This window comes from Microtus oregoni, unplaced genomic scaffold (assembly GCF_018167655.1).
Source record: "Microtus oregoni isolate MIOR12 unplaced genomic scaffold, Mior012 000015F_ref0000493, whole genome shotgun sequence".
Classification (NCBI taxonomy): domain Eukaryota; kingdom Metazoa; phylum Chordata; class Mammalia; order Rodentia; family Cricetidae; genus Microtus; species Microtus oregoni.
The window spans coordinates 12,097,966-12,111,130 of record NW_024543074.1 but is presented as its reverse complement, the minus strand read 5'-3'; the positions used below and the strand labels follow the sequence as shown (position 1 = coordinate 12,111,130).

Genomic DNA, 13,165 nt, shown 5'->3' with positions numbered 1-13,165 from the left:
CTAGGTTCAACCCCCAGAACTAGAGAACAAGGGTTACTGATCTCCCATATTACATGCTTCCCTATATACATACCAACAGAGGCTTAAAAGGAGGCTCCACCTTCCGAGCTAGAAGTTCTTCCCAGTTAATGTGTCTGAAGAATGGATGAGCCTAGAAAAAGTCAAAGGGGATGACTGAAATGGCAAACCACTTTTCTGAAGCTACAAATCACAAAACAAGCTAAACATATATGAATACACACATATAGCCATCACAAATAAGCAAAATTAGCATTGTTTCCCCCAAACACCAAGCATCTCAATTCCTACTTGGACTTCTCCAGCATCCCCAGGACCAGCTCCAAGACGAGAAGCAGCGTTTCTTTTCAGCAGCTTTAGGGAAGAAAAGAAGCACTGGTGAAAATCCTGAATTAATCAAACTGATTTTTTTTCCTTTAGAGAATGTGGGACCTATTTGTGCTCCAGAAGATACAATTTATTAATATCAAATAATGTTTGAGAACAAAAGAAAATCTTGTAAATCTTTAAAAATTTACAAGTCTTTTCTGTTTAGTATCTCTAATCAAAATATATGTTAAATTCTTAGATGGGGGAGGGACTTAAAGCCCCACCTTTCATGAAGGAGCTATTGGCAGTTGATGGTTGCACAGGAAGGACAGTTATTTTTCTTAGGATCATAGCCACTGGTATATTGCCCATGCTCAAGTAGATGACTCCACACCCAGTTATACAGGCACCACTAACTGGACTGCATAGGTTATTTTAAAAAGAGGTGGGGGAGGGCAGTGGTGGCGCATACCTTTAATCCCAGCACTCGGGAGGCAGAGGCACACGGATCTCTGTGAGTTTGAGGCCAACCTGGTCTACAAAAGCAATTTCCAGGACAGTCAGGGCTACAGAGAGAAACCCTGTCTCAAAAAAACAAAAAGGAAAGCATGAAATTGGGGGGTTAAGTACTGGATGCATTAGAGGAAGTTGAAGAATTAGGATGGAGGTGTGACTATATCCATACATAAGATTTTCAAAGATGCCGGGCGGTGGTGGCGCACGCCTTTAATCCCAGCACTCGGGAGGCAAAGGCAGGCGGATCTCTGTGAGTTCGAGACCAGCCTGGTCTACAAGAGCTAGTTCCAGGACAGGCTCCAAAACCACAGAGAAACCCTGTCTCGAAAAAACCAAAAAAAAGAAAAAAGAAAAAAAAAGATTTTCAAAGATAAAAAAAATTATTACATGAGTCAGGTGTAGGGGTGCACACCTTTAATCCCAAGATTTAGGAGACAGAAACAGGCAGATCTCTATTGTTGAGCCCAGTCTGATCTATATAGTGAGACATAGTGAGTCTCAAAAACAAAACAAAAAACCAAACAAACAACAGGTGTGTGTGTCTTGAGCGTGCATGTACATGTCTGTGCTGTTGAGGTTGCCATTTAAGAACCCTACCTTTTTAAGCAGATCTCGAGCTTCTTGTGTGAGGTAGGGAGGCAAATTAAGTTTACATTTGAGGATTTTGTCAATTGTTTTCTTTCTATTCTCTCCAGTGAAAGGAGGCTAAGGGTAGAAAATAGTGGAAAATTAGCATATAAAAACAAATTTTAAGTAACATTATTATCTAGTTCCTGAAATGGAACACATTGAGATAAGAAAACATGTTGGGAACCAGGAGTGGCGGCACGTGCCTTTTAGTCCCAGCACTCCAGACTCAGGCTGATCTACAGTTCAAGGCTAGCCTGATCTACTGAGTTTCAGGACAGCCAGGAATGCTACACAGAGAAACCATGTCTCAAGAAAGAGATAGAGAGAAAGTAGAAAGAAGGAGCATGCTCAGAAATAGTTAACTCACAGACCTGTGGCTTTAAGCAATGATACATAAGTAGCAATGCCCAGGAAGTCTTGTGTGGTCAGTAAGGCCTCTCATTTTAAGCTCCCATTTCTCCCTATGTATTTCACTAGACTGTCATGACATAAACCAGTTTCTTTTTAATTTCTTTAATTATGTGCACATATTGTGTACATGGGTGGGTGACCATGAATGCCAGCCAGAGGCACCAGATCCTTTGGAACTAGTTTAGGAGGCTGTGAGACACCTGATGTGATGCTGGGAACTGAACTAGTACAGACTTCACTATTCAACCACTGAGCTCTCTCCAGTCCCTATACAGTTCATTTAAATAAAAGTATTTTTAAAAGTATGGAATCCCAGGGCTGGAGAGATGGCTCAGAAGTTAAGAGCATTCTGGCTGCTCTCCGAGAGGACCTGAATTCAGTTTCCAGACCCACATCGAGATTCAAGGACATCTGCAATTCCAGCTCCCTGGGATCTGGTGCCCTCACACAGACAAACATGCAGGTAAAACAAAAACTGTGGAATCCCGCAAAATCATAAGCTACCACTAACGCTAAACCACTAATAACAGCCTGGTGGCGTGGTGCACCAGCACTTAGGAGGCAGAGGCAGGGGCTGGAGGATTTCTTTGAGTTCAAGGCCAGCCTGGTCTACAGAGTCAGTTCCAGGACAACCAGGGATATACAGGAAAAACCTAACTCAAAAAATCAAAACCAAACCAAACCAAAACCCAAAATAACTACTGATAACCAATTTTTAGGCCTTAAAAATAACTCTACTAGGAACATGTTCTAGAAGCATAGCCAAGTTCTCTTACTAAAATGTTCAACACAGATCATGAAACATGCAACTTTTAATGTGCACCTACTGCTCCAGTCAGCATGTCATACATTAATGCTCCCAAACTCCACCAATCTACAGCACGATTGTGGCCACTTCTCATCAAGATTTCAGGGGCCCTAAAATGAAAAAAAAAAAAAAAAAGGAAAAAAAAGTCTTAAAATTTATCTACTTTTATATCATTTGAATAAAATTATTAAACTAAGAAAACTAAGACACTATTTTAAACCAGGTAAAGTTAGATATTACCCCCAAACCAGTTATATTTCTTTTAACATGCAGCTCTCACATGTATTCTATTGTTCCACAAAATGTGTGTGTGACTGTTCCATCATGAATAGATTCTTTGCATAGTCCAAAGTCTGTTAGTTTCACATGACCTATAATGAAAGATTAGCATGATTATTCTGAAATTTTCAAGTATCTGAACATAGCAAACAGATAAGTCTTCCTTCAAGTTAGCTTTTCCTTTCTAAAACTTATCTTGAAGATGTCCAGAACTAGTTACCTGATCTACTGTAGGGTAGTAACAACTTAAAGGCAGGGAATTGGAAATGATATAATCAATGCAGTAAGGAGAAAGTACAGAAAATAATGAAGCTGCCTAAAGCTCTGGCTCTTTTCCTACATGCAGAATTCTGTTCCATCTTGAGAAAGTCTCTTTGAAAGTCTAGTTTAATACAGACTCCTAATAAACATTCTGTATTTAAACAAAACTCATGGCATGCTTCAACTCCACTGTTTCTTCAGTGTACTTAAGTGACTTTCAAACTCCTTAGTCTGAGAAAGTCACTGTATCGCTTACTATGTATGCCAAATGCTATCAGTTAGCACAATGAATTAAATTATTTATTGCCAAAAGTTGCCAGTGAAGGGGAAGAACTAAAATTTGCATCAGATAATCATTTCTGTTCCAGAAGGTGGAATTCCACCTTACACAAAGATCACTTCAGATAAGTTTCTCTCGGTTGTCACTGAAGTCATCAGTGGCTCACAACACCAAAGCCCTATTATTCAAGGTCCCTTTCAGACAATGGTTTTTCAAGTAATGACTCATTTATTCAACTGTGAAAATCTACATTCTGGTACAAAAGAAGAAATAGGGCTATATTATTTATCTTTTATTTTCTCAAGTTTAAAAGTTTATGTATGAATAATTTTGCCTGCATATATGTAAGTGCAGTATGTTTGCCTGGTGTCTAGATAAGCTGTAAGGCAGCTCGGGAACAGTGAAAGTATGGTTTCCAATGGTTGTGAGCCAATAGTGGTGCTGGAAACCCAGGTCTTTTCTTCTGCAGCACAGCACATGCTCTTAACCACTGAAGCTATCTTTCCAGCCCCTCAGAACGCTTTTAAGACAGGATCTGGTAGGTAGTCCACCTGGCCTGGAATTCAACTACCTACCCAGGCTACTCTTGAATTTGATCCTCTTTATTTATACGGTGCAGTGCTGAAATTATAGGTGTGTGCCACTACACCTGGCCACAGCCTTTATTTCTCAAAGAACCAAGTGGTATATTCAAGTTTATGTGTTAAAAACATTATTTTACTATTGCACCATTCCTTTATTCTATCCTTTGCCTTAGAACTGAGAATCAGAAAGCCTGGGGCTATAGCTTCATGGTAGCATACACAAAGTTCAGTTCCCAGAACAGAAAAATAATTTTAAAGGAATACCTCAAAATCAACAACAAAGAATTCAGAATCAAAATCCTGGTCTGGGATGGGAAGGTAGGAATACAAACATGGTTCCCACAATGCACTCTGTCAATTCTATCATTTACCATGAAAAAAACAAGTTTTGCTTTTTTAATTTCACATGTATTACTGTTTTGCCTATATGTATATATGAACACTACATGTGTGCCTGCTGCCAGCAAAATCCAGTTTTAGATTCCCTGGACAGACATTACAAGACACCACATGGTTACTGGGAACTAAACCCAGGTCCTTTGCAAGAACAGCAAATACTTTTAACCACTGAGCCATCTCTCCAGCCCCTCACAAACAAATTTTTAAAAAGCACTATTTGGAACATTTATATACGCTCCACCATTCTCTAAGAGTTTACATTGGTTAACTATCTCATAAATCATCCTCAGGAGACCGGAACTAGCAGCTGTTCACTGTCTTGAATATGCCTTGGTCTGCTAGTTTGTTCCTCGAGTAAACTGCAGTCTTTCCCAGTTCAGACTACAGCAGTAAAAATGGGAGGGGCAGGTGCTCACAGCTGCAGCCAGCACTCACTTTGCTATACCCACAGCTGTACAGAATGTTAGTCTCTCTGATTAACCTATGCTTAGTAAGTATTTTGTTAATGGGGCTATGCCAAATAATCTGGTTCAATTTCAGTCTTTCTCTTCCTCAGACATTAGTTAAAATTATAGAACGTTTTGTTTTTAGCTGCATAGTATATACAAGTAATTCTAAAACTTGGGACATTGAGGCAGGAAGACCCTAAGTTCAGTGTTAGATAACTATGCAGCAATACTATGTCTAAAACAAGGTTTGCTTTTACAACTTACACATTTATGTCATTAAAAAAAAATCAATGGCATAAATCAAAATTAACATTTATTTTGTTTTTAGGGGGGTCACAACATTTTATATAGGATTTTTTTCTAAGTTGTAAAGAATGGCTAATATATTTGACTGCTTGGTTTTTTTTAAATAATTTATTTAGGCCGGGCGGTGGTGGCGGACGCCTTTAATCCCAGCACTCGGGAGGCAGAGGCAGGCGGATCTCTGTGAGTTCGAGACCAGCCTGGTCTATAAGAGCTAGTTCCAGGACAGGCACCAAAGCTACAGAGAAACCCTGTCTCGAAAATCAAAAAAAAAAAAAAATTTATTTAGGTTTATCTTGTGTGCATTGGTGTGAAGGTGTCAGATCCCCTGAACTGGAGTTACAGTTGTGAGCTGCCATGTGGGTGCTGGGAATTGAACTTGAGTCCTCTGGAAGAGCAGTCAGTGCTCTTAACATCTGAGCTATCTCTCCAGCCACCTTTAATTCTGTTTAAGCTCAATTATAAATACTAAATAATTAAAAAGTACCAGCAAGTATTACAGTGTTATATATTCTGTGGGGGAAATATGCAACAAGAGAGAGAGAAACATGGGAGCCTTGAAAATGGAGGGTTATAAGCGGATTATTTTCTACAGAATTGTTCATGATATAGCTCCACCTTGGTGATTAAGCATGATGTTCTCCGGCTTCAGGTCTCTGTAGATGATCCCCTTTTGATGTAAATGCCCCAAAGCCATGGAGATTTCAGCCAAGTAAAAGCTGGAAACAGAAGTGATTTAATAAAAATTTAAAAATCAATCTACCCAAAGAAGTTTATGTATGGAATAAAATTCCTTGAAAGAAACAGACATGCACCAAAGACCAAATTAGTGGGGGTGGAAGAATGTACTGGGAAAAGAGATGGCACAGGGGGCATTTGTCACTCATTTTAGTCAAACTATACTATGTTTTATTTTTCCATTAGAACATACTGCTAAAACTCAAAGATGTCCCATCTATTCTATTATTGATTAGGTTCTGCTCTCTCTGTGTAGGAATTAGGCCAACAGTCATTCAGATCAAACAAATTCCTCCCACCCTCCCCCAACTTTAAGATTCCACAGGAAATAGGGACTTTGTTATTCTCAGAGATCAAGTCTTGGTCCTTACAGCCTGACCTGTGGAAGCCCACTCATCCCTTACATAATATAGTTGTGTATTAACAAACAGCAATGCCCACAGTATCTGCCCACCCTCTTGCCAGCCAGCCCACAACTATAAACTGTGTGACACTCAAATTTATCTACCTCAAAAGAATAAAGGGCTGAATCAACCCTGTCTGGATTCGAAAAGCACAAAGCACTGCAACACTGGCTGTGTAACAATGTTGCAATCCTGCAGATTACTCCAGGATGGAGAGGGTGTGTCCTAGAGGACTGAGGCAGTTTCACAGCCAGCAGGACCACAGCCTCCAACAGGGCTCAGAGAGCCTCCTCCAAAAAAGGGCACTTCATCCCTAAGGTTCTTAAATGCAGCTTCTGTGTTAGAAAAGGCCTGAAATTAAACAATGGAATGCAGTTTGGTAATTAAGATAGAAAAAACATTTACGTGTTTTCTATTCAATTAATGTGTAGGTCAAACTGTTTACTGTTACCCAATACAGTCACTTCACAAAAGGATGTGTATATTTTTAATTTGAAGCAGATGCCATCTTACGAATAGGAGGACAGATCCCATTCTGGCTATAAAATCAATCCACAGATGTGTGCTCAGGGTAATCACCTCCCTAAGACTGCACCTTGGGAACTGGAAAGTCTAAAAAAAAGAGGAGATGATTTCTGATACTTTCCATTGCTCCACATACAAAATTTCACTTGGAAAACCACACTCACCCACAACCAAGACAGGCAGCTTACCAAGTCAAGGAAACTCTGCAGTGAAGAGCGGTCCACCCAAGTCCTGGGGGCAAAGGAATCATGTGACCTCCAATAGCTGCCCAGTCCCCCCTGGACGTTCTGAGTGACTGACTGGCTCCAGATCAATTTATGGAACAGTGTGGGAACGTAGCTTTGCCTTTAATTACATGAATAATTACCTGATTCATACAGCCACAAAAGTTCACTTACCAAGCTGTGTCTTCCATGAATATTCCCTCTCTTTCTAACTGCATAAATAGTTCTCCTCCTAGAAAGGAAAAGTATTAGAAATCAATGTCTTACTTTCAACCCTCTTCTAACGAATCTGCACCTTTTTTTTGGGAATAAATATCTTACTTTCAACCTTCTTCTAACAAGTCTGCACTTTTTTCTATCTGTAACATTAACTCCTTAAAAATTTTTTAAAAAAATCCTAAAATTGGCATGGAATTACAGCTTTTACACTTCAGGCCTAAAGTTTAAAAAAGTCTTAATTAAAGTCTTTCCAGCACCTTTCAATATGTAAAAGAAAATGTTAGTACACAATTAAGTCTCCTAAATTTAGTGACTGTGACTATTCCCCATTTTCAGAACCTTTATATAAACTGAATGAACCTGATGGTGGCATAATTTGAATATCGAAATAAATAATAATAAAGGGTTATACTGTCCTGAGTTATCTTAAAATCCAGGAACCCAAAATGATGTAAATAAATGAACAGAAAGGAAAGCTCTGTATAAGTAAAAGTGGAATGATGGAGTAAGAACCCACTTGGCAAACACCAGTTAACTGTTATAGTCAAGAACCAATGGATGCCACAACTGGACCTGAAAGCATGATGAGATGAGACACTTTTAATTCCAAAGGGGAAACCTGGCAGACACAACCTTACATGTGACACAGTGAACATCAACAGCAGTGGGACAAAGATCTAAACACCACACATCTCCTTTCTGAACTGCTGAGAAGAAACACAATGTCGCTTGGACAGTCCTGTCAAAAATGCATTAACTTGAATCTACTCCCAAAGAAATATCAGATAAACCCAAATCGATGGCATTCTACAGAAACCGGACTATATATACTCTTTTTAAAAATGTCAACATAATGACAAAGACAGACTAAGAACTGTTACAAATTAAAGAAAACTAAGATATTATATTAATGTTCATTTCCTAATTATTTTATAATTCTAGTTACATAAGTAAATGTCCTTGAGTATAGGAAGTAAATGTTAGCGTTTTAGTTATAAAAATCTTTAAATGCCGAGCAGTGGTGGCGCATGCCTTTAATCCTAGCACTCGGGAGGCAGAGGCAGGTGGATCTCTGTGAGTTCGAGGCCAGCCTGGTCTACAAGAGCTAGTTCCAGGACAGGCTCCAAAGCTACAGAGAAACCCTGTCTCGAAAAACTAAAAAAAAAAAAATCTTTGAATAGCACAAAAAAACGTTGACTGTGTACGTGTGCATACATGTACACACATGCATATGCATCAAGAGGGAAGATAGGCACATGCAATGAGATGACAGAATGTGGAGGATCTATGTGAGTGGCGCAGAAACTCCCCAGAACCACAAAACCTTGTACTACTCAGAAAATCATCTATATAAATTTGAAATTATAAAGTCATAAGCAAGTAGTACTAACAAAAAAGGTGGGAAATTCTGCAGCTTTCGGGTTCATGTTAAGAGCTATGGCAAAATCCGTTTCTCAGAAATCACAGGTATGCCAGGCTGGTGGCAAATGCAAAAACCCATCTCTGAGTTTGAAGCCAGCCTGGTCTATGTAGTGAGTTCCAGGACAGCCAGAGATATATAGAGAGATCCTGTCTTTAAAAAAAAAAAAAAAAAAAAAAAAAAGACTGTCAGTTGTGTTTGCTGAAGATGCGGGCATATCTGTGCTATATCATGATATGGGGATGGGGACAGAAAGCTGAAGCAGCACTGCAAGCAGCTCAAGGCAGCATAAGCTACCTAGTGAGCTCCAGACAGCCTTGTTTGCAGTGAGATTTTAACAAAAACAAAAAACAAACAAACAAACAAAAAAAGACATAGGGTTGGTAAGTTCCCAGCAGAAAACAGTCCCTTGAAAATATGACTCAAAAAGTTTCAATATCTCATAATACTCTCAGTAAGCATCCCCATTTCTATATAGGAAAGAATATGTGAACTACAGTAGCTACCCCAGCTTATTAATATGCTAAATAATTGGTTACAAAGAGATACAAATAAAATTTTACAGACAGGAAAACATCTTCCAAGTTTCTTTCATATTTGTCTATAAACAGAACCATTTGTTCACATGTGAATTTCCTTCTTCAATGTATCCATCAATTTGAAGACTTGTTCACAACAAGAAAAGCATGTTTCACTGGAAAATAATGTTTGAACCCAGTTTCTGGAGCAAATGTAAATAATTACATGAACTATGTACTAACCACTGAGATACTCAAGGATGAGGTAGAGTTTTCCACCGGTCTGAAAGGCATAAATTAAATCCACAATGAAGGGATGCTTTACTTCCTCCAGAATATTCCGCTCTGCTTTTGTATGAGCTGTATCTTTAGCATTTCTTACTATCATTGCCTAAAGGAAAAGAGATGATCTATAAGAACAAAATAGTGAACATTTTTATCCTATGGTAATTGGAAAAATCTATTTTATGTTTTCCTGGCCAATACAGAATGGTTCCTCCTAGAAACTGAGATGGGGGTAATGGAAGCTAACTCGCTACTTATAAATATCTAAACTTGTTATGGTTTTGTAGTAAACATGTAAATGAAAACCTAGATGTGTTTTTTTTAGCAATCTGTATACAGATCAAGTTTATGTGTCTATTCACTTACAGTTCAGGGCTTAGTGTGCTCCCAGGTTTAGGCCAAGAGACCAGAACTAACAAAAGAATCCTGTTCTTGGAGTCAGAGCATCAGGAGAAAACATAGCAATGAAGGTAAGCACAGAACAAGTATGGGTAAGTGGGGGAGCTGCACTGAACCTGGCAGGAAGCCTTCCTCAAGATGATGATAGCAAACTGTAAAGTTAAGGTGAAGGAAGGTTAAGAAGCACCCAGGAGAAAAAGAGGCTCGACTGATCAAAATGTGTCAAGGAACCAAGGTCAGAATGTTAAAGAGTGCTTAGAGATCCAGCTGGAGGTGGAAACGAGAGGCCAGGAAATGGAAGGCTGTGCATCTCGGCAAAGATCTCAGAGGCCAAGGAGAAATACTGAGAGGAGTGTGATGAATACCTCAGCTCCCAGTAGATTGTGGTGTGTAGGGAAGAAATGATACAATGCAGGCAGCCAGAACAAGAAACTAAGGAATGTGCCTTGTAACTATGACAAAGAAGATAAGAAACAAAAATTAAGAAAGTTAAAGGTCTGTCATTGGCCCTTGTAGCCTTAGTTTTAAGAAATAATGAAAGATGGATGTGAAGGCACACTTCTGACGTTTCAGCACTTGGGAGGGACAGAGGCCAAAAGATCAGGAGTTCAGGGCCAGTTATGGTTATTAATAAGTTTGAGACCAGTCTAAAGTATGTAATATCTTGGCTACAATAATAATAATAAAAGTGTTTAGGGAAAAGAGTACAAATATAAGCTGGGTATGATGGAAAAGGCCCAGAATCAAAGTCGAAAGCAGTGGAACCATAAATTTGAGGTCAGTCTATGCTGAGCCAGCAGAACACAGTAAGATCCTGATTCAGAAAATACAAACAAATATATATATGCTACTTGTATCTGTAAAATTAAACACAACTAAGAAAGTCTCAAAGCTAACAGTAAAAAAAGAGTGGTCAGAGAATAAGACTTTGGAGTATATTTCCTGAAATAAAATCCCAATGGTTTGGCCATCCACCATCTTGCTGAAATTCTTTATTGCAATTACAGAAAAAAAAATTTTATTTTATTTTTTTTTGGTTTGTTTTCAAGATAGAATTTCTCCAGGTAGCCCTAGCTGTTCTGGAACTCACTTTGTAGACCAGGCTAGCCTCAAACTCACAAAGATCCTCCTGTCTCTGCTTCCCCGGTGTTAGGATTAAAGGTGTGCGCCACCACCACCTGGTTACAATTATAGAAACTTTGGTTTCTGAATGTTAATAATTTTATATATTTAAAGAATAAGATGAAATCAAGGACAGAAATTTAAAAGAAAACAAAACACAACAGAAATACACAAATTTGACCATGCATGATCATGCACACCTCTAATCTAATCTAAGGTAAATCTTTGAATTCAAGGCCAGCCTGGTCTTCACAGTAAGTTCCAGGATAGCTAAGAGTACAAAGAGAGGTTTTGTCTCAAAAAAACAAAACAAACAAAACACACTGAGTTAGAGGCCAGTTTGGGTTATCTGAGACCTTGCTTTCCAAAAGAAACAACTGGAAAAGTCTGAAAGTAGCCAGTACATTAGAAAATAGCATTGAACATTAACGTTAATATTTCCAAATACAATAATCATACTACAGTTAAAGTATGAAAATACCCTTATTCTTAACAGAACTTAGGGTGAAGTATATAGTGTCCACACATAACTCTCAAAATATATGGCAAAAACTGAATTTAAAAATTTGAATAGGGGCCGGGCGGTGGTGGCGCATGCCTTTAATCCCAGCACTCGGGAGGCAGAGGCAGGTGGATCTCTGTGAGTTCGAGGCCAGCCTGGGCTACAAGAGCTAGTTCCAGGACAGGCTCCAAAGCTATAGAAAAACCCTGTCTCAAAAAACCGAAAAAAACAACAACGAAAAAAACAAAAAACAAACCCCAAGACAGCCTGGAATCTTGCAGAGAAACCCTGTCTCAAAAAGCAAAAACAAAAAGTTATTTTAGAAAACTTACTAGACAATCCTAATACCAAAAAAAAAAAAAAAAAAAAAAGAAGAAAAAAAAATTAGAGCAGATAGGGGCCGGAGAGACACTCAACAGTTAAGAGCATTTCTTGTTCATTAAGAGGACCCAAGTTCAGTAACGAGCACCCACCAAGGCAGCTCATAATCAATCCTCTGTAACTCCCACTCCGGGGATTTGATGTCCTCTTCTAGCCCCTTGGGCAGAGTGCACACATGTGATGCACAGACATGCATGCAAGTAAAATATCATACACATAAATTAATCACTTTTAAATAAAATTTAAATATAGACCAACTCAAAAATTGAACGATTCAGGGCCAGAGAGAAGGCTCGTCAGTTAAGATGACAGGCTGCTTTCCCAGAAGAGCCAGGTTTGGTTCATAGCATTCACATGGTGGCTGACTCCAGTTCCAGGAGATCTGACACTCTCTTCTGGCCACCATGGTGTATCAGGCATGTATGTACATGCAGGCAAAACACCCACACAAATAAAATAATAATAAAAAAATTCTTCAGAAAGTTGAACAATTCCTCTTAAAAACTGTATGAACATCTGAATTTGGTGGTGAAATATTATGCATATGTGACAGCAGAAAAGAATGGAGGGTGGAAAGACAAACTATAGCAAAATGTCACAATTGTGGCACTGGGGAGGTAACAGCAATAGCTCTGCAAGCACGAGAACCTGAGGACCTGAGTTCAAATTCTCAGCACCCACATAAAAAGCTGAACACAGTTGTGTGTCTTCAAGTTCAGAACTGAGAAGCAGGGACAGGTGGATCCCAAGAGCTTACTGCCCAGTCAGCCTCATAAGAAACTATGAACTTGTAGTTAAGTGAGAACCCATACCAGGTCTCAGGACATTAAGGCAGGGAGAGAAGACACTGCTGGACCTAGTGGCATATGCTTTAAAATCCCAGCACTCAGGAGGCAGAAGCAGGTGGATCTCTTCAAGAGTGAAGCCTGGTCTACACAGGAGGTCCAAGTCAGCCAGAGCTGCATAGTGAGACCCTGTCTTAAGAACAAATAAAAAGTAGAAACAAAATGCTGTGGTTAGCATGGCTGGAAAGACAGCAGAGTCCTTAAGAACAAGCTCCTGCTTGCTATTGTTACAGAGGATCCAGATTAGGTTCCTAGCATTCACATGGCAGCTCGCAGCCATTTGGAACTCCATGGGATCCAGGGTTCTCTTCCGGCTTCCACAGGCACCAGGAATGC

At 39.2% G+C, this 13,165-nt stretch overlaps 1 protein-coding gene across 4 annotated transcripts in view; it reads right to left on the bottom strand.

Moving 5' to 3' along the window:
* The window catches only part of Rps6kb1 (ribosomal protein S6 kinase B1), a 40,284-nt gene that overhangs the window by 7,935 nt on the left and 19,184 nt on the right, over window positions 1-13,165 (bottom strand). For 3 of the 4 annotated variants that reach the window (XM_041665798.1, XM_041665799.1, XM_041665800.1), the window contains exons 5-12: window positions 9,539-9,686; window positions 7,313-7,370; window positions 5,866-5,966; window positions 2,973-3,063; window positions 2,712-2,802; window positions 1,441-1,548; window positions 310-372; window positions 74-151 (exon numbers count right to left, since the gene is read on the bottom strand). In XM_041665798.1, coding sequence (XP_041521732.1) covers window positions 74-151; window positions 310-372; window positions 1,441-1,548; window positions 2,712-2,802; window positions 2,973-3,063; window positions 5,866-5,966; window positions 7,313-7,370; window positions 9,539-9,686 — 738 coding nt within the window. Of the gene's footprint in view, window positions 1-73; window positions 152-309; window positions 373-1,440; window positions 1,549-2,711; window positions 2,803-2,972; window positions 3,064-5,865; window positions 5,967-6,550; window positions 6,741-7,312; window positions 7,371-9,538; window positions 9,687-13,165 lie in introns of those variants that run through there. The other variant, XM_041665801.1, reaches the window with a different exon arrangement.